The sequence below is a fragment of the Dromiciops gliroides genome, chromosome 1, assembly GCF_019393635.1.
Source record: "Dromiciops gliroides isolate mDroGli1 chromosome 1, mDroGli1.pri, whole genome shotgun sequence".
NCBI lineage: Eukaryota > Metazoa > Chordata > Mammalia > Microbiotheria > Microbiotheriidae > Dromiciops > Dromiciops gliroides.
In genome coordinates this window covers 115,164,920-115,187,383 of record NC_057861.1, presented here as the reverse complement: position 1 = coordinate 115,187,383, position 22,464 = coordinate 115,164,920, and the positions used below count along the sequence as shown (strand labels likewise).

Genomic DNA, 22,464 nt, shown 5'->3' with positions numbered 1-22,464 from the left:
TAGCTTTCTTGGCCTCCATCAAGTCTCAACTAAAATTCCATCTTCTATGGGAAGACTTTTCTGCTCCCCCTTAATGCTAGTGCTTTCCATTGATTACCTCCAGTTTATTCTGTATATAACTTGTTTGTACATAATACTTTGTATGTTATCTCCACCATCTTCCAATCCATGATCAATGAGTAAACAATTATTAAACATCTACTATATATCAGGCACTGTGCTAAGTATTGGGAATACAAAGAGTGGGCAAAAGACAATTTCTGGTCTAAACTAGCACGGATTATATTTTGCTTTTCTTTGTATCCCCAGTACTTAGCACAGTGCCGGATATATAGCAGATGCTTAATAAATGTTTATTGACTGATTGACTAGGACTGGTCTTGTGTTTTCATTGTTATAGAGAACTTCAGGGTAAGGAAATTCTTCTCTCTTGATGCAAATCAGCGCCTTCTCTGAAACTTACAGTCTGGAAGAGTGGCCTCGAGTATAGCAGGTCAAGTGACCCACCCTGGGGTCACAAAGCCAGTATTTGTCAGAGATGGAACATACACATGAGATGTATGAATAACATATTTTCACATAATATGTAATAATAGCTCAATCTCTTCAAATAAGCTGTCAATTTGTATTTATATAGTACTCTAATATTTACTAAACCTTTTACACAACAACCCCAAAAGACAAGTAGTACAAATAATGTTATCCTCATCTGTAAGAGGAAGAAACTGTGGCGTATAGTGACTGGCCCGTAGTTACATAACCAATAAGTGACTACATCTGTAGTGGAAACCATACCATCTGAAAATCTGTTGAAGGAACTGAGAATGCTTAGCTCAGAAAAGGAAAGACTGAGGAGGGATATAACTGCTGTCTTCAAGTATTTGTCAGGCTGTCACATGGAAGAGGGATTATATTTGCTTGGCTGTGGAGCTCAGAATTTGGAGCAAAGTGTAGATGTTACAAGAGAGGGAGATTTTGGCTGAATATAAGGAGCAGCTACATAATAAGTAAAACCCACAGAGAATCACAGAATTTCAGTGTTGGGATCTTAGAAGCTATCCATTCCAACCCATGTCTGAAGATGACATTCATTATCACATGCCTGACAAGTGGTCAGTTAGCCTTTTCTTGATGCTAAGGCATCACATTCCTTTTTGAGACAATGCTAATCATTAGGAAGTTTTTGTTTACATCAACCCTAAATTTGCCCCCTTTGTAATTTTTACCCATTGCTCCTTTTTCTGCCATGGAGATAAAGAGAAGGCTAATTAGTCTTCCAGGAAACAACCCTTCAAAAACTTGAAGGAAGCTATTGTATTGTGCCCTAAATTGTACCTTCTCCAGGCTAAAGTGGATAGCATTGCACCTTACCAAAGGTCTTCAAGCAGAAGAGATGCTCTATCTGCAGATTCTAGGCATTTTGACTGGCTGTCTTCCCTCATGCCTGGAATTCTCTTCTTCCTCATCTCTCTGGCTCTTGGCTTCCCTCGCTTCCTTCAAATCCTAGCTAAAATCTCACCTTCCGCAAGAAATCTCTCCCTTAATGCTAGTGCCTTCCCTCAGCTGATTAACCCAAATTTATCATATATTATACATATATATATACATATTTATATATGCACACATAAATATATAGATATATAGATGAATTTATTTTATTTGTTTTTATATATAAATGTATATTTTATATAGATGAGTGTACTTATATACAAATATGTTTATATACAGATACATATCTATATATAAACATATTTTTATAGAGAGAGGTATACATAAATTTATATATATATATATATATAATGTGTGTGTGTGTGTGTGTGTGTGTGTGTGTGTGTATAATATGTATATAGTTCTTTTCATGCTGTGTTCCCCCATTCGACTGTGAGCTCTTTTGGAGTAAGGATTGCCTCTAGCTTACTCTGTATTCCTAGTGTTTATTGACTGACCACCTGACTGACTCCTGTTCAGGTACAGGTCAGATTCATGGGCCTCTGAGACCCCTTAAAGTTTTAAAATTCTGTGATTCTTATTCCCAGTGTTCTTTCCCCTCCACCTCACTTTTGTTGTTTTTCAGTTGTGTCTGACTCTTCATAACCCCATTGGGGGTTTTCTTGGCAAAGATATTGGAGTAGTTTGCCATTTCCTTCTCTAGCTCAATTTACAAATGAGGAAACTTGTAAGTGACTTGCACAAGGTCACACAGCTATTAAACGTCTGAGACTGGATTTTAACTCACCAAGATAAGACTTCCTGGCATTCTATCCACTGCACCTCCACCTCATTAAAAGAGAATAGTTGGTCTAATTCCCCTACCTCGGATAGAAAGAAGCAAATGTTCCAAACAGATGGTGGCAACTATTTCTATTTTTTCAAGATCCTAGTCATTTTACCCCATCGTGTTAGAGTGAACAATCAGCCTTACTGCTAGTATTTCATCCATGAGCACAGATTTCTCCATGATTTTTGAAATTCCTGATAAAATAGATTCTTGCTGGGCCTCACCTCACCTCACTGAACTCCAGGGACCAGCACTGAACTGGACTTATGACCTCACCAGACAGGTTTGCTTATTTATTAGTGTCAGTATTTGCCTGGGCAGGGCAAGAACAAACAAAAGGAACTCCCATGCATAGAATTTCAATGAAGAGGCCGAGCCTCTGAGAAAAGGGTCCATTGTGAGGATGTGCAGGGGAGGGGATGAGTAGGCCTCTCATTCTGCTCTAACCTACCTCTGGCCTGAGCCTGCTTTTACTCACACAGCCTTTCAGCATTCATGCATGTGGGCCATCCTAGACTAAAGCCCACTGGTTTTTCCACTTGGTCTCTATCCTCAGCTTGTTTCCAGTGCCTGTTTTGACTTCTAAAATGGATTATATACTTTGTGAGAAGAGGGACGGCTACTTTGGTGCTTTCTAATAATGCCTAGATTAGATTTTTTGAAGAGAGTCATTCAAAACTATTGATTGATTACTTCAGGTTTCTGAAACTCCTAGGGCATAGTGGGACACAAGGCCCCAGATGAAAGCTCTTTCCCTTTGTCTCCAGAAGCCACTGTGAAATGAGAAACAAGACAATAGGAACATAGTTCCCCTTAAATTTTGAGCTCTTCAAGGGCAGGTACTATCTTTTGCCTTTGTACCCCTAGTGCATAGCATAGTAGCTGGCACACAGTCGGTGCTTTAAAAATGCTTCTTAACTAACTGAATGTAGATTTCAATCTGGAAGGGACTATAAAGGTCATCGAAACCAACCATCTCATTTTATAAATCAAGCCATCAATCAACAGGTATTTATTAAACTCCCTCTATGTGCCAGGCAGTAGGAATAGAAGTACAAGGAATGAAACAATCCCGCCTTGCAATGGGCTTACATTCTTTTTTTTTTTTTTGTGGGGCAATGGGGGTTAAGTGACTTGCCCAGGGTCACACAGCTAGTAAGTGTCAAGTGTCTGAGGCCGGATTTGAACTCAGGTCCTCCTGAATCCAGGGCCGGTGCTTTATCCACTGCGCCATCTAGCTGCCCCTTTGGGCTTACATTCTAATGTGGGAGACAAATGCATGTTAAAATATATACAGAATAAAATATTCAGTTGGGTACAACTCTTTATGACCCCATTGGAGGTTTTCTTAGCAAAGATACTAGAATTGTTTGCCATTTCCTTCTCCAGATCATTTTATAGTTGAGGAAACTGAAGCAAACAGAGTTAAGTGACTTGACCAGTTAGGAAGCATCTGAATCCAGATCTGAACATAGATCTTCTTGATTCCAAGCCTAGAGCAGCCACCTAGCTGCTCTGAATAACAATTAAATGTGTGTATATAGATATAGATATATATGTGTGTATATATATGTGTGTGTTTATGTATATATACATATATATATATATATACACATGCATACATAAACACACATATATATGCCTACACACATACATACATATATATGATGGTTTGGGAGGAGGGCACTAAGATTTTGGGCAGATCAAGAAAGGCTTCAGTGCTTGGGCAGCATCTTAAAAGAATGACTGGTGGGGCAGCTAGGTGGTGCAGTGGATAGAGCACTGGCCCTGGATTCAGGAGTACCTGAGTTCAAATCCAGCCTCAGACACTTAACACACATTTACTAACTGTGTGATCCTGGGCAAGTCACAACCCCAATTGCCTCACTAAAAAAAAATTTTTAAAAAGAATGATTGGGGGGGGGGGCAGCTAGATGGCACAGTGGATAAAACACTGGCCCTGGATTCCGGAGAACCTGAGTTCAAATATGGCCTCAGACACTTGACACTTACTAGCTGTGTGACTCTGGGCAAGTCACTTAATCCTCACTGCCCTGCAAAAAAAAAAAAAAAAAGTAAGGAAAGAGTTCCTACCCAGGAATTACAAATGGGAAGAACAGAGAAAAAGGACAATTTGTCTGGATTATCAAGAACAGGAAAGAAAATAGTGTCCAATGAGCCTGGAAAGAGAGGTTGTGTATAGGTTGTGAAAAGATGTAAAAGCTAATCAGAGGAGTTTGTATTTAATCATAGAGGAAACAGGAAATCACTGGAGTTGAAGGAACAGGGGAGTCTTGGGGCTGGATCTTTGCTTACAGAAAATAGCTTTGTCAGTTACGTGTATATAGAATGGATTGAAGGAGTTAGAGACCAGAGCTAGGGAGATCAATTAGAAGGCCATTGCAATAATTTAGTTGAGTGGCGATGAGGGTCTAAACTAAGGTCATAACTGGAGTGGAGAGAAGGGATCAGAAGCTAGAGTGAGGTGCTAAGGCCAAGAAAGGTAAAGTATGTAAAGTCCAAGCATGGGTAGCGTACATTAAAGATCCAGTATTTCTAAAAGAAAAAATTGTTTAACTTAAAAAAGCAGAAAATACTTTGCACCATCAGTTTGCCTAGACCCTCTCCTTGAGCTGAATTGGTGGAGTGAAGAATAGATCTCGCTATTGGTTGAGCTGCTCATCCTCAACAGGTCAGCTGGGGAGAGTATAGCAAACAAAACTTAATTGACTATCTGCCTAGCTGATAGCTTCGGAGAAAAGAAGGAGATGGGGCTCTCAGTATAAATCCCATTCCGTGTCCTCAAGGAACTCACAATATTGTTGAGAAAATAAAACTTGATCTGCTCAAAACAACCAGAAAAAAAACAATGCAAGGCAGTGTGCAATTAGCAGCCAATTACATAGCTAGATTGTACGGTTTCTGTAAGTGATGAGGAGCAGATTATAATTAGAATAGGATGTGAGATGAGAGTTGAGCTGGGCATTAAAAGCTAGAAAGGATTAGGATAACAGGAAGGGACTTGTGATGGCATTTTCAGCAAAGGGCATTTCTCTCTGTCCTGGAAGACTAGGATCAGAAATGACACAGAGAGGAATTAGAAGACAGTGAAGAAGAGTAACAGAATTAAGCAGAGAAAAAGCAAAATAAACTCAGAATCTGGTGCTTGAATTTTTGGAAAGTTAGGAAGAGGTCACAAAGGACTTTGTGTTTAGTTGTTAATTCAACAAATTTATCAAATGCCTTCTGTATGCATGGCAATCATACATCCTCCTATGTCAGAGCAACAACAGAAAAGCTAGTGGCTAATTGTGACTGGTTGACGGATCTCAGAGCTGGAATACACGTGCAGGCACACATGCATACTGCCTTTTGTTTACTTCCCAGGACACGCCAGATTGGTGATATAGCAATGGTGGTCAGCAGAAATTGGCAACTGGATCACAAAAAAAGCTCATTTACTCAGAAGGTGTTGTATTAAATTAAATAGCCGCCTCTATCAGGCAATTAATTCTTCAGTTTTCCCTAAATAGGCCCTAGAAACTCAAAGAAGCATGGGAGGCAGTATTGAGAGACAGTGAGCAGAGCATATATGTAGCCCTAGTAGACCCAAGTTCAAGGCCCACCTCAGATACTAGCTATATAGCCACAGGTGCGTTATTTAACTTCTCTGCATCTTAGTTTACTTCTCTGCAAAACAGGGATACTGTTGCTTACACTCCTACCCTCTAGGATTGCTGTGTGGAGAGCACTTGGTGAGACTTCAGAGTGATATATAATTGAGAAGGGAGGGAGCATAGCTATTTTAGCTACTAGTGGGAAACAGACTAACAGCACCAGCCCCACCAGCCCTGCAGACTCCTTAGTCATTCTCTCGCCCCACCCCCAGTCACTCCCCTGTCCAATCCATCTTTCTCCACACAACCGCTAAATTGATGTTCCTAAAACAAGTCACTCCCCTGTTGACAAAACTTCAATGGTTCCCTGTTGTCTTTAGGATAAAAGGCCAACTCCTCTGTTTAGCATTTAAAGCCCTTTACAACATGGCTCCAGACTATCTCAACTGATTTTACATTACTATCATGCAATCTGCATTCCAACCAAATATGCCTACTCCTATACAGAACTTCAGGTCTCACTTCCATGCCTTGGCATAGGCTGTCCCCAGTTTCTGGAACACTCTCCTTCACCTTTGCCTCTTGGAATAATAAAAAGTCACATTGCTACAATCTCACAGAGACAGCAGCTAAAAGAGAATAACCCAAACCCCCAGCTTGGTAAGAAAAGCAACCCATCCAGATTCAAGATAATGGCAACTTCAGAAGTGTCAGTTACCCTAGCCCCACGTGAACACCTTCACATGTGTGCCCTATATCTGTTCCCCTCCGTGTGTGTGCATTATCTACATCCCTTGCATAGGGAATGGGTATGTCCCACCACTGAAGGTATAGTAACCTACAAGAGAATACACTTCTGTGTAGGTGGAGGTGAGTTTAGTGGAGTGCAGTGAAGGGTAGGGGAGGAAGGGAATCTTTCTTCTCACTTATTTTTCTATGTCATTTGATTAAACGTCTTTTGTTTTGAACGAATTTGTCCTCTTAATTTCTAAAACTAGGACTCATAAAAGTGAATGCATAAGTAGGGGCTTGCAAGTATGGAATTTTTTTTAAGAGGATACTAACTCACCAAATGTCTCAGAAATGAGACAGCTTTCTGGGGGTCTGATATGTTGAATGGGTGAATCTCACAATTAAGATGACATCTTGTAGTAGAAGTCCAATCAAATGCCAGACTCAGAAAATTATTGCTCTACCTAGAAGTAAGTCTACTGATGTTTGTTTTATCTTAAGAAGAAATGAAACGTCAAATTCTGATTGATATCAAGGGGAAAGTTGGGTTGGTTTTGGGGGGATTTTAAGCCTCTATTTTACTTCTGCAATGAGAAAAGAGATGCCTCTTTAAAATTCCAACATTTTAGCATTCCTGAAAACTAACAATTTATTTAAAAGAGAAACACAGTTTTTAAAAGGCATGTATATGTATGTATAATATACATGTATATATAACACATGTGTTTGTATATATCCACATGTTTATATGTGTGTATACATACATATATTTCATATATGTGTCTATTTATAAATATATGTATTCCTGTGCTTAGAGCTAATAAGGGTATGTTCCAATAGAAAGTGCACTGGTCTTCAACCAGAAGATCTGAGTTCTAACCTCAGCTCTTCCTCTAACTTGCTGTGTAACCTCAGGAAAGTCATTCAGCTTTTCTGGACCTTAGTTCCCTATTGGTAATATTGAAGTTCCCTTCCAGCTCTAGAGTTCCATGATAATAATAATAATGACTAGTAATTATATGGTACTTTAAGGTTTGCAAAGTACTTTACAAATATTATCTCTTTTTTATCCTTAAAAGAACCCTGGAAGGTAAGTACTCATATTATCCCCACTTTACGAAGGAATAAACTGAAGTAGACAAAGGCCATGTGACTTTCCTAGTGTCATATAGCTAGTAAATCTCTGAGGCCAGATTTGAAGTCAGATATTCTGTACTCCATGTCCAGTACTCTATCCAATGTGCTGCCTACCTAGCTGCCTCTATCAGACCAATTAACTTAGTAATATATACACTCAGGTGTGCCTAAGGCATCTAGGTGGCTCACAGTGGATAAGGTACTGAGCCTGGAGTCAGGAAGACATCTTCCTGATTTGAAATATGGCTTATGTACTCACTAGCTGTGTAGCCCTGGAGAAGTCACTTAACCCTGTTTGCCTCAGTTTCCTCATCTGTAAAATGAGCTGGAGAGGGAAATGACAAGCCATTCCAGTATCTTTGCCAAGAAAACCCCAAATGGGGTCAGGAAGAGTTGGACACAGAACAATAACAACTCTCAGGTTACTGTCATAGATGTAGAGTTAGAAGGATTCTCAGAGACCATTTAACCCACCCCCTTTATTTTACAGACAGTGAAACTGAGACCTAAGGTGGTGAAGTGACTTACTCAAAGTCATACAGGCAATAAGCATCAGAGACAGAATTTGAACACAGGTCCTCTGACTCCACAGCCAGTGATTGCTCTTTCCACAGCATCTTTTCCTTGGTTTCAGTGTTTAGGCTGCCTGAAGTAGTAAGCTTCTAATTCTCTCTAAAATAAAGGTTCTTAACCTGAGTTCTTCGAATTTGATGGGTTTTTAAAAAAAATAAATAGTTTGATAATTGTATTTCAATATAATTGATTTCCTTTGTATTTTGTGCATTTAACAATATTATTCTGAATAGGGGCCATAGGCTTCACCAGCCTTGAAAAGGGGAGGGGGCACAAAACAAAAAGAGGTAAAATGGGGTTCCAAGACCAGTAATTAATTCACTTTTGTTCCTCTCCCCAGACTTCTTTTTGAAAGAATAGCCTTCAATCGATGACACGTAGTCCATGCCTTTACTTTGCACATTGTCAGTGCCCCTCAAGCTGTGCTATTTGAGCAAAGACTCACCTCCTCTTCACTGAAACTAAAAAAGATTATGGGGCAGCTAGGTGGCACAGTGGATAAAGCACCAACCCTGGATTCAGGAGCACCTGAGTTCAAATCTGGCCTCAGGCACTTGACACTTACTAGCTCTGTGACCTTGGGCAAGTCACTTAACCCTCATTGCCCTGCCAAAAAAAAAAGAGAGAAAGAGAGAGAGAGATTATCTGATTATCTCTTCAGCTCCTTGTCCAAAATAATTATTTGCCAATTGCCAATCCCAACATTTATCACCTTTGTGACCTTGGGTAAATTCCTTTAATCCTCTACCTCTGTAAAATGAAGAAGCTTGACTGGACTGGATGGTCCCTGAGGTTTTATCCCTTACCTCACTTTAATGAACAACGGACTGCTAAGTAGTAAATCATCATGCATCTTCTACCTCACAGTCTTGAAAAGACAGGAATCCAAGCACAGCAGAACTTCCTTAGGCCATTTGTTATTTCTCCTGCCTCCCTTGAAACTTATTTGTGGGAGCACTTAGAGGAAGTGGCCCTCCGGAAAATATCTGGTACATGAAAACAACTACTCCAGCCGTATCACTAGCAAATGTTTATAGAGAACCCTTGATCTAGGCCTCTATGTTTATAAACGCAGACTATTTTCTCTACTGAAAGGCTTTGTTTACTGACCAAATGGGCTTTCTCAATACACAATCTGCTTGTTGACAAATCCAGCTACAAAACTTTGGCTGCATTGGACACAATTGAGTTTTTCCATCATTAATACTTCCCAGACATTAATGCATCATAGCTACATGGAGGGTTGGAGCTGGGGAGGGGGGTGCTAACCCTTTTTCCATACTGCTAGCTCGAATTAACCAAAGAGAACAAATACAAGATTATTCCACATTTGCCCCCTCCGTGGGTGACCTAAGCTTGTTTTTTTGGCACCTACCGTATGCAGTAGCTCTGGCACTTCTCACAGTGTCATGAGACCTTTCACCCAGGGGAATTATTAGTTTTGAATCCAGGGGGTAATTCCATAAGAATGCCTGTTTTCCTTCAAAGGACAAAATGTTGTTTGTGTGGTGTTAAGCTCAGTATTAAGCATTCCCTAAACCATCAGACATAAGAGAGGCTGTAACACCGTGCTAATCAGAGGGCAGAAAAGCCTGGCAGAATCAGACAGCAGGGTGTCAGATCAAATAACAGGAGAATGTTAGACCTTCTGAGACCTTAAAGATGATCTGACCCACCTCCCCCACTTACCAGATGAGGAAACTGAGTCCCACTGCATCACAGAATTTGAGAGTTAGAAGGTAATTTAGCAGTCACCTAGTCCAAGCCACATGTGAACAGAATCCCCACTCTAAGATACCCAACGCGTGGTCACCTAGTCTCTCCTTAAAGACCTCCAAGCAAAAGCCCTTCTGAATGGCTCTCAGGAAGTTTTTCCTGACATTCAGCATAAATTTGTCTCTTCCAGCTTCTACTTATTGCTTGTGATACTGCCTTCTCAAGCCAAACCTAACAAGGCAGATCTCATCCCCACATGCCACCTCTTCAGTGCTCTTCTCTAAGCTAAGTATTCCTAGCTCCTTCAACCAATACTTGGATGCCTTGTACTCAAGGTCCTTTACCATTTGGCCTACTTACCTCTAGACACTCTCCAGCTTATCAGTGCTTTTTCTTAAACATGGCACCCAGAATCGAAAAAAAAATACTACAGATGAGGTGTGATTAGGAGAGTACGGGATGGCTATCACCCTCTCCCCCTATTCCTGGAAGCTATGCCCCTCAAAAAAGCCCTTGACTTTCGTAGCACTTTAAAAGTTTGCAAAGAGATTTTCAAAAATCATCCCATTTTATTCTTATGACAAGCCTGGTATCCCTGTTTTACAGATGAGAAAACTGAGGTAAACAGCAGTTAAGTGACTTCCCCAGGGTCACAAAACTAGTAAATGTTTAAGGCTGGATGTGAACTCAGGTCTTCCTGACTCCAGGTCTAGCACTCCATCTGCAGCACCACCACCTAGCTGTTCCTAATAATAGCATTTATATAGCACTTTAAGGGTTGCAAACACTTCACAAATATATGTCATCTGGTCTTCCCAAAAACTTTGGGAGGTAGGTGTTTTTATTATCCCCATTTTATAAATAAGGAAACTGAGGCAAACAACAGTGGCTTCCCCAGGGTAACACTGCTAATAAGTGTCTGAAGCTTGATTTGGACTCAGTTCTTCCTGACTCCAAGTCCAGAATTCTATTCACTGTTCCACCCAAATGTCTTGACATCATACTGTTGATTCATATTCCTCTTTCAATCCATCAAAAATAAAACAAATCAATGGAGATTTTTTTTCAAAAACTTTGCCTGTCCTATCTTATTATGCTTATGAAGTTGATTATTTTTGTACCTCAGCAAAATTTTATATTTATCTTTACTGAATTTCATCTTACTTGATTTAGCCCAATGCTCAAGTCTGTCAAGATCCCAATTCTGTCACCCAATCAATCAACAAACATTTATTAAGCACTAACATACCCAGCACTGTGCTAGATGCCAAGGATACAAATATAATTAACATAATTTTATTCTAAGAGCATACATGTGTATATACATGTATGTGCACATATATGTGTGCATATGCATATGTTTATATTATGTACATACAGAATCAATATAAGGAGAATAAATACAAAGCAAGTAAACATAGGGTGCTTTGAGAGAGAGAGAATTCCCATTTGGGGGAGAATCAGGAACGGTTTCATGTAGAAAATGGTGTTTAATGTCCATCTGAACCAAGAGAAGGATTCTGTTAGGTAGAAATGAGTGAGTGTGTTCCAGGCATATGGGGTATGGAAATGAGAGATAGATTGTCCTTGTATGAGAAACAGAAATAAGACCAAATTGGCTGGACACTTCAGAGTACAAAAAGCTAGAGAGATAGGTTGGGCCCAGGTTGTGAAGAGCTTTAAATTTTAAACAGAGTACTTCATGGTTGATTCTAAAGGAAATCAAAAGCCAATGGAGTTTATTGACCAGATCCACCAGATGTGTATATAGATGCTTATGCATTATATACATATATATACATGTGTATATGCATTGTATTTGAAAAAGTGGGGAGAGATTTTAGCTAATATAAAGACTGTTCCATCATGGTTCTATCTGCAAAAGTGATAAGCATACCATCTATGGCCTTCTGTCCCAGTTAGTATTGTCTACAAATTTGAAGCATACCATCTACGGCCTTCCGTTCTGTCTTGGTATTGTTCACATATTTGATAAGCAAACCACCTATGGTTTTATCCAGGTCATTGATAAAAATGTTAAATAGTGAAGGACCAAACAGATTCCCTGGAGTATTCCATGGGAGATCTCCTGCCATGTTGACACAGAACTATTAACAATTACTCTTTGAGGTCAACCATTTAGCCAACCCTGAATTGGTCTGATAGCACTATCATCTAATGCACATCCCTCCATATTCCCAACAACAACAAAAAATATTTTGAGATACTTTATCAAAAGCTCATCTAAAGTCTAACTAAACTAAATCCACAGCATTTCAAGATCTGGGGACCTGCCTATGGCTGCACATGTATTTCCTGCCTCTTTAGAAGAGTTGTCAATTCAAAATAGTTAAAATTTTGTTTTTATATATATTTTGGAAAATAAAATTCTATTCAGATTTAATAAATAAATAAGTAAATAAGTAAATAGATAGATAGATAGATAGATAGATAGATAGATAGATAGATAGATAGATAGATAGATAGATAGAAGAGTTGTCTTTTGTTTGCCCACATGCCTCTTAGTCTTGTTGGCAAGTCTTGGTTAATGTTCACGATGACTCATTATGAAATAGTAAAATCTTTCACCCAGTGCTTCTCAACAGCACACTGGCAATGCTCATTGGACCAAACAACCTTTATTACCATTATTCCTGATAATTATAATTCCCAGTGTCTACATTCCATGGCTCAAAAATTGCTCTTAAAAAAAAGTTTGAAGTACAATTTCCCAAATAATGTTTTGAAACATTTTTTTAAAAAAACAGAAATATAGTGCTTTAAGATTTGAAAAGTGTCTTACAAACATTGTCTTTTGCCTCAATCTATTGTTTCAGCTCAAAGCAGATAAATAGAGTCATTTGAAAGGCAATCTGGTGTAGTGGATTGAGTTTATTGTTGTTGCTCAGTTGTTCAGTTACGCCCAACTCTGCTCTCAAAACTCAGGAAGACCTAGGTTTAAGTCCTATCTCTCTCTGATCCATGCTGGAAGTGTGACTCTGGGCAAGTCACTTAACCTTCATAGTGCTCTAGGTCAGGGCTTCTTAAACTTTTTCCCATTCACAACCCCTTTTCACTCAAGAATTGTTTACTTGACTCACAGCACATAGGTACATAAAACAGGTATACATAACCTTTTACGTTGCCAAATTTTTCAGGACCCCCACATTCAGTTACATGACCCATATGGGGGTTTCGACCCACAGTATAAGAAGCTTTGCTCTAGGTAGTTCCCTAACACTATAAATTGCAGACAGTGCCAATCTGCCATAGAGAAATTTCTATATCTGAGTTCACCAAAGCAATCAAGGATCTAGTCCCTATCACCTATTCTGTGTAATCCCAGTACCTTGTACGTAATATACATTCAATAAATGTTTGTTGACTTGAATTGAACCAGTCCTAAATATTTCATAAAAACATAAAGTTGAAAAAAAAAACTTCTTGGAGTTTGAGTATAAAAATGGGAAGACCAAAAGTAATGATAAGTAACAAAAAGAAAGATTGTCATTGTTCCCTCTGCTACATACATGTGCTATCATCCACCTTTTTTTCCTATCATTTCTGAATCTAAAGCCTTTACTTTATAAGAATGGAAGATAGCCAATAGCATCTGGATTCTCTCATCCCTTACATTTGCTGCTATACACCACAGCATTAAATCATATACATACGAAATGTGTACTCTTCTCCAAAATGTTAGCCATAGGTTCCCCCAAACAGGAATACTGAACAACTGTTCTGTGGAACAATAAGGTAACCATAACAAGGGTACCAGCCTTTCTTCCCCTCTCAGGCTTTCAAAAGCAAGGAGCCCATAAAAGCTGAATTCGTACAGGTCTTTGGGTCAGCATCTCTAAATTAGCTCTCCCTCATACTGCAGGGCTCCTGGATATCCTTTCAGCAGGGAACATATGAGAGATGGCAGCAGAATACAGTAGCTGTGTAGGAAGCTGGTGACTTCATTCAATTAACAAGCATTGATTGATCCCTGACTATGTGCCAGACAGAGCGCTCAACACTGTGGATACAAAGAGAGTTATAAATACAGGCCCTGCCCTTAAGAGGCTCACATTCTAATGGGGAAGACAACACACAAACAACTACTTACATCCAAGAGATATGCAGGGAAAATAGAAGGTAATCTCAGAGGGAAGGCACTAGGATTGGTGTGGGAAGAAGTTGGATGGGGGATGGGAAAGGCCCCCTGCAGAGATGGGGTTTGCGCTGGGTCTGGAAGAATGCCAGTAGAGGTGAAGAAAGAGCATTCCCAAGCCTGGGGGATAACCAGTGAAAAGGGAGAGAGACAGAATGTCATGTGCCCAGAATAGCAAGAATGCTGGTGTTGCTGAATCATAGAGTATGTGGGGGAGTAAGCTAGATTTCCCAGTGTGTTTGTGTTACCCAGTGTTCTGTATGTCCCTGGAGAGAATCTTTCACAGAGTATTATAATTCATGCTGATGGAATTCTTAAAGCATAGCAAATACCCATGGCTGAGCAGTGGTAAGCTTTTCACAAGGTCAGCAATGGGCTGTGTCCTTGAGAACACCTTGAAGCCCTTCCTTATTCTCAAAGATGTATGGAGGCAGAGGTCAACAGACCCAGAGACCACAAGCATTTAGTAGAGTTAAATATGCTAGTCTTAAATTAAATCAATTTCAGAAAAAGTCAATCATTTTTCTACAGCTAGCTCTCTACCTTTCCCTTCACATGTGATGTTCATCTCCAGAAGACTGGCCACTGGGCACTGAATTTTTCTGGCCATGGTAACTCATCAAAGAGCCAACCTTAGAGGTGAAGAGGTAGAAACCTTCATTGCTCCCCCCCAAAAAAAAGGGGAAACACACTCTGTGACTGAACTGTCTTGACTAGTGACTAACCCAGCCCACTATATCTTTCCAGACCCAGATAAAACCATATTTCATATCCCATCTAGCCATCCTCTTCAGGGCTATCTTGTCATCCACCCCACCACTGCTTGTTCTTTTTCTTTTTCTTTTTTTTTTTTTTTTGCAGGGCAATGGGGTTTAAGTGACTTGCCCAGGGTCACACAGCTAGTAAGTGTCTGAGGCTGGGTTTGAACACAGGTACTCCTGAATCCAAGGCTAGTGCCTTATCTATTGCGCCACCTAGCTGCCCCCCACCACTGCTTGTTAAACCCCTATGCCTCTGACTTCCAAGACCAAAACTCTTTATCCTTTTCCAGTCCACCCACCACTCATTCCCCTAGATGTGTTGTCCCTCCCTCTTAGCATGTATGCGATTGAAAGTAGAGACTATCTCACTGTCATATTTATATTCCCAGTGATTAAAGGCACATACACAAAGAGAAGTTGTATGGTGGAGCCTTAGATTCTTGGACCAGAGTTCTAGTCCTGATTTGGCTACCTGCTAATTATATACATCTTTGAGCAAGTTAGCTAAGGTCCCTGAGCCTCAGTCTATTCTTTTGTCCATAAAATAAAGGGGCTCACGTGATTTCAAAGCTAGTAGGGTCCTGAGAGGTCATTTATCCAACTCTTCCACAATGTCCTTGATAAATGGTTATCTAGCTTCTGTTCAAAGACCTCTGATGCAAGATAAACCTGGAACTCCAAAGGCTGATTCTTTTATTCTCAGACAAGCCTAATTACAGTAGACAGAGAGGTGGCTTAGGAAGATTAGGGTACAAATCCCATAGCCTGCCCCATATTGACTCTATGACCTTGAGCAAGTCACAGAACTACTAGATGCCCTTGACAACTTTCTAAGACCCTAAATTGCAGAGAAGGTGCCTATTCACATTTATAGAGGAATTCTCTCATCAGTAGTTTCTCAATTTGATAAAATCGTATGTCCAACAAAAACAACAAAAAAGCAGTTTTTCCTTACATCAAACCTAACTTTGCTTCTGGGCAACGATTGCTCCTAATCCTGCCCTCTGGAGCTAAGAAAAACTAGATTGGACTAGACAATGTCTAAGTTTCCTTCTGGTTCAAACATTCTATATTTCTATGCATTTATCTTTTCAGACACACCTTCACTCACTTATAGTCACCTTCTAAATATGAACAACAACAATAACAAAATCCTATCCACAACCATTATAAAAGAACTGGATGGTCATTCTCTTTTAAAACATTGGACACCCACCAACTTTTTAGAAAGAAAATGAATACAATATGTTGACTCACCACAACTCCCCAAAGACAGAGCAAAGGGGACTAAAATAAACTTTTAAAATCCCTTGATTCCATTGTTTTCTATTTATCTTCCCCAATTGACTGACTCATTTATGCATGGCAAACTGCCTAACACTCTACCTCTTCCTATTTGTCTTCATCCTTCATCCTTCCTCTCTGAGTAGACGAGAGGAATACCTTTTCCCTCTATACTCACGCCATTGAAGATCAAGGATTTCAAGGAAGCATCTTGGGTAGCAAGAGGGAGCTAGAGAGTATGTGCAAAGTCTGAAGGGCAAAGGAATTCACAACCTCTCCTCATTCCCAAAGACTACATACAAGGAAATGCCACAACTTACAGAAGCCCAGAACAGAAATAATCGAAAAATTTTGGAGAGTCAAAGTCTGTGCATGGGCTGAGAAGGAAACCTATAGGCTTGAAAAAGTTCTTTTTCTAATCATCTCAAATTCCCCAAAATGCTGAACCATAGGTGCAGACTGTTTTCTGGTAGTTCTACTTCCTTTTTTTAATGCAAATCTTTTGCTTTATCATACAAAAAAACCGTCATGTTGAACATGAGTAGATTAGCCCTGCCAATCAATAAATAAGTAGGCTTTCATTTTACCCTCCTCTCCATGTCTAGTTAAACTAACTAGAAGCTATTCTATTTCCTGCTTAAAAGGTATACCATTTCCAAGCAAGGTAGTTAAGGGAAACAGCGAGCCTCCTCACCCCTCCAGGAGGCTTCCAAACCAAAGGCTGTGCCTATCTTTCCTAGCAGTATGTAGTAATAATGAGCAATTAAAGATCAAAAGGACAGATAATCTGTTTAGAGACCAAGAGAGGCAACCAAGTTTCTTTCTAGAGCTATTGGGCACATCAATTCAAAAACATAAGTCAAGGGGGTAGGGTTGCAGAGACTGGAACACAACAAAAAAAGTATAAAAGAATTAGAATTTTGTTCCTCTTTATCTACTGCTCAGGTGTTCTTAACCTAGGACCCCTACCCATAGATAGATTTCAGGAGATCCATGAACTTGGATGAGAAAAAATACATGCAACTTTATTTCCATTGAAGTGGTTTCCTTTGTAAACCTATGCATTTTATGTATTGTGAAAAAAGGGATTCTATACTAAAGGGATCCATGTCTCAAAAAAGGTTAAGAACCCCTCCTATAAAAGATAACAACCACCTCTCTGCTCTCACTCAGAAGCAAGGAAGGGGAGAAGAATGGTCTGAAATGCACAGGAAATTAACAGGCTTGTGTTCCAAGAACTCATCCCTGAAATAGATTGCTCCAAGACTGCCCACCATCTGCACAAAATGATAGATTCAACAGTTAATAAATGTAAAGTAAAGCCTATCCCTTGAATGACACAAAGAATAACAAAATTCAGGATGTGAATGCCTAGAAACCAGCTTGCTCTCCCTTTTCCTACTAACTCAAAAGGCAAACAGCCTTCCAAAGAAGAGCACGGCACTCAGCTGCACATTACACAATCGCTGGATAGATTATCTTCTCCTTTTGAAGAAATGAAACACTCAATTTCCAAACGAAAACGCTGTTTGGCAAACACAACTTGCAAAGAGCTGGGTTCTGCTTCTGGGGCTACTCGGTGCTTCCCAGATTACTGTCCTCAGAGCCGCTTCATCTTAATAGGGAGGGGTACTGGGGGAAATTGTTACTTAGCTTCCCCTCCAACTTTCCTTCCTGACCTAAGGGCAGATGCTGCTTTGCACAGCAGAAGGAGGGGAGGGAGAGGCAGTCTCCTACCGTACCGGTTGGTGTTTGGCGCTCATGTTGCCATCGATGCTTTCTGCTTTTTTCCCGGAGAGTTTGGGAGGGTCAGTGGAGGCAGCTGGGAGAGATCTTGTCCCTGTGGGTCCAGGACCGCTGATGAAGTTGTGCCCCAAGTGCGAAGAGCCGGCTGGTCTTGTTTGCACTATGTCGTTTGCTTTTGAGATTTCTCCAATGCAGATGAAGTCAGGGGGCAGCTGTCCTTGGGGACAATGATTCAATTGGAAGATGGCCTTTGAACAAAGGAGCTGCTTTTACCAGATAGTGTTTTACAGGCATACACATGACCTTTGACTACGAGGGCTGGATGGAAGGAAAGTGTCAGATCACCGAAGACGGGCCTGTCGTCTAAATCATCTGCGCACCCCCCCCCACCTCCCACAGGGTCAAGTTAATTTTTCACCACATAATCTCTTAAAGAAGATCTCTGTGATCTCCGCCATTTCCCCTATCCCCCCTCCCAAATTTCAGATCATTTTCTCTTGTATCTAAAAGGATTTTTGTAGGATAGACCTGGTATGTTGTTAATATAGTCCTTCCACCAGCTCATATTCATGCTAACCACAGGTTCACTAAAGATTTTTACTTTGTATATATTTTGCATTTGCTAATCTCTGTACATGTTGTTTCCCCTGTGGAATGTAAACTCCTTAAAGGCGTGGGTAGTTTTCATGTTTGTCTTCCTATTCCAAGCCCTTAGCTCAGTGCCGGGCATAAAATAGGTGCCTAATAAGTGTCTGGGGTGGTTAGGTAGTGCAATGGATAGAGCCCTGGGCTTGGAACCAGACTCATTTTTCTGACTTCAAATGTGGCCACGGACACTTACTAGCTATCTGTGTGACCTTCGGCAAGTCACTTAACCCAGTTTACCTCAGTTTCCTCATCTGTAAAATGATCTGGAGAAGGCAATAGCAAACCACTTTATTATCTTTGACAGAGAGTCAGACATGACTGAAAAACAGCAACAATAAATGCTTATTGAGCTGAGCCCAAAGACACCTTATGAAATGGAATACTAAAAAATACAACGTACAAATACACTGTAAAAATGCCCTAATACAAAAAATAGCAGCTAAAGACAACTCAAGTATACACTAAATGAGCATGGGAAGAAATCATATTTAAATTCAGCCATTACCTACTTGCCTTTTTGCTGGTATTGAAATGAAAACAAATTATTTTGAAAGAGCTTTAGTGGATAGATAGAATTAGCATTTATATAGCACCTACTATACACCAGGCACTGTGATTAGCATTTTTCACAAATATCTCATTGGATCCTCATAACAACCCTGGAAGGTGGGTGCTATTATTATTGTCATTTTACAATTGAGGAAACTGAGGCAAATAGAGGTTAAGGGACTTGCCCAGGGTCACACATCTAATAAGTGCCTGAGACTAGATCTGAATTCAGGTTTCCCTGACTCCAGGTCCAGAGTTCCATCTACTGCCTCTCCAACTGCCTTAGGAAATCATTCAATGCAGAGATCCTTAACCTTTTTAAAAAACATATTTATTTGTTTGTTTGTTTATCTATCTATCTGTTTATGTATTCATTCATTCATTTACTTGTTTGTTTGTTTTGCCTTGTGTACCACTTTGGCAGTCTGATGAAATCTGTAGACCCCTTCTCAGAATAATGTGCTTAAATGCATAAAATAAAATACATAGAACGTCAAAGGAAACTAGTTGCATTGTGATACTGTTATGAAGGTATTTTTAAAACAAGTTTAGGGGCAGCTAGGTGGCACAATAGATGAATCCCAGCCCTGGTGTCAGAAGGACTTGAGTTCAAATATTACTTCAGAGATTTACTAGCTGTGTGACCCTGGGCAAATTCCTTAACCCCATTTGCCTTCATTTCCTCATCTATAAAATGAACTGGAGAAGGAAATGGCAAACTACTTCAAGATCTTTGCCAAGAAAAGCCCAAATGGGATCCCAGAGAGTCAGATACAATTGAAACAACTCAACAATAACAAAATGTTTATGGATCCCATGTTAAAAACCTCTGATGTAGGGTAGGAAAGTGATATCAAATGACTTTGCCAAGGAATTTCATACAATATTATGGGACTGAACTGAGATTTAAACTCGGGTTCTCTGACTCCAAACCAGCATTCTTTCAAATGCCTCATACCTTTCCTTCTATTGGTAAGTTCCTGCTAACAAAGGACTGAGTTAGAAAGGTGGGGAAACTGAGGCCATTTCTCTAATCGATACTGATTTAGATCATTTTTTCATATGGCAATAGATAGCTTTGATTTCTTCATCTGAAAATTGCCTGTGCATATACTTTGACCATTTCTCAATTGGGGAATGAAGAAAAGAATTTTTAAAAGACAAAATTAACTTAATCTTGGGCAAATACAATGGAGAGGAATACTCATATTTATACAAGAGGATCTTGATTATTAATTAGAATCATATACAGAATTTAGTAGTCGCTATACAATCGTCAGTAATTTAATGTGCTGCTACATCCCTCACACCTATGAGATGTTGAACATAATCAGGAACCGAATTAGAAGCCACAGGGAAATAGTATCTTCCCCTCTCTGAAGCCATTCTGCATTTGAGCCTGACTTTGTGATTTTAGTGATTTTTACCATGCAGAGCAGTCATGGGGAGGGGGGGGGCAGGGGATGAGGGAGGAAGGAGAATCCTAGGATTAGAGCTCCAGAGCAGGAAGGGTTTTAGCAGTTATCTAGTCCAGCTATCTATCACATTTTATCAATGAGGAAACTGGCCCAAAGTGGGCAATTGACTTATCTCAGGTCATACATACAATAGTAGCAGAGCCAAGATTCAAACTTCCATCCTGTGACTCAAAAACCAAGATATGTCCACTATACATTCAAAAGAAAAGCAATTAAGAGACTAAAATGATATCAAGATGAAGAAAGAGCTATATGAAGAAAACTTATTTTTAAAAGATTCTTTAGATTGAAAAGTGTGGAATAATGGTATATATGGGGACAGCTGGGTAGCACAGTAGAGAGAGTACGAGACCTGGAGCAAGAAGTGTTTTGTTTTTGTTCAGTCATTTCAGTCATGTCTGATACTTTGTGACCCCAATTGGGGTTTTCTTTGCAAAGATACTGGAGTGCTTTGCCATTTCCTTCTCCAGTTAATTTGACAGATGAGGAAACTGAGGCAAACAGGGTTAATCGACTTGCCTAGGGTCACACAGCTAGTAAGTATCAGAGGCCACAATTGAACTCTGGAAGATGAGTCTTCCTGACTCCAGGCCCTCAAAGGGCCCTGCAGGCTCTCAAACTCAGCCTTTCTCTCTTCACCAACTCTTGAAGGGTACTTCAACTACTTATCTTTACTTCCTTCAAAGACCCTCACATCCCAATTCTTCAATCTACTTATTTCCCTCCGCCTCACCTCAGCTACACACAGAGATGGTAGCTAAATGGCACAGTGAATAGAAAACTGGATCTGTCACTTAACTATTCACAGCCAAGGTTTCCTCATCTGTAAAATGGGAATAATAATATTATCTGCCTTCCATGGGGGTTGGAAGGTTAAAATAAATGAATATTTGTGAAGTGCTATGCAAACCTTAAATCTTTATATAAATATTATTATTAGCTTTTATCTAGTCACCACCAACAATTGTTCCATTTCCATGTTCGTGAACTCTAAAATTCCCTTATAGGATCATAATCTGTTGTTCTACTTCTTCTACCTTTGGAATCGAGTGTGGTAGCGTTAACTGTATTCTTCGCCTTCACTCTAACCTCCAACACTTGGTCTTCTGAGTTATTTCCCAGACCATCACCCCTTCCAGGCATTCACAACCTAGCTGGGATCTTTGACATCTCACTCTCTCTAACCCTCCTGTTAAGTCCTGTCTTATTCTACCTTTGTTTTATTTTTCTTATACAGCCCCCTTCTCTCCTCTGACACTGCCACCACCTTGAAGCAGGTCCTCCTCACCTCACACCTAGATGATTGGTGTCTGAACTGTCTGCCTCATCTGTAACCCATCCTTCATTCAGTTGTCAGAATGATCTTCCTAAAGCATGAATGGAATCATCATCACCATGACCACCAACATCGTCATAGTCATCACACACACACACACACACACACACACACACACACACACACACACACACACAACCAGTCAATAAACTCCCGTGGTTTCCTATTACTTCTTTTTTGTTTGTTTGTTTGTTGTTTTTTGTTTTATTTTTTTCGGGGCTATGGGGGTTAAGTGACTTGCCCAGGGTCACACAGCTAGTAAGTGTCAAGTGTCTGAGGCCACATTTGAACTCAAGTACTCCTGAATCCAGGGCCGGTGCTTTATCCACTGCACCGCCTAGCTGCCCCCTATTACTTTTTGAATCAAATAGGAAATGCGATTTCCCTTTTAAAGCCTTTTAAAGGGCTCCTTCCTCCCTGAGCGTTCTTACACCTTACTCTCCTCGAAGTCCC

General features: G+C 40.0%; 1 protein-coding gene across 1 annotated transcript in view; it reads right to left on the bottom strand.

Moving 5' to 3' along the window:
- The window catches only part of ENPP2 (ectonucleotide pyrophosphatase/phosphodiesterase 2), a 176,983-nt gene extending 158,738 nt beyond the window's left edge, over positions 1-18,245 (bottom strand). Inside the window, exon 1 of the mRNA XM_043967723.1 lies at positions 17,997-18,245. Coding sequence (XP_043823658.1) covers positions 17,997-18,017 — 21 coding nt within the window. The 5' untranslated portion in view covers positions 18,018-18,245. The remainder of the gene's footprint in view (positions 1-17,996) is intronic.
- Positions 18,246-22,464: the final 4,219 nt, after the last annotated feature.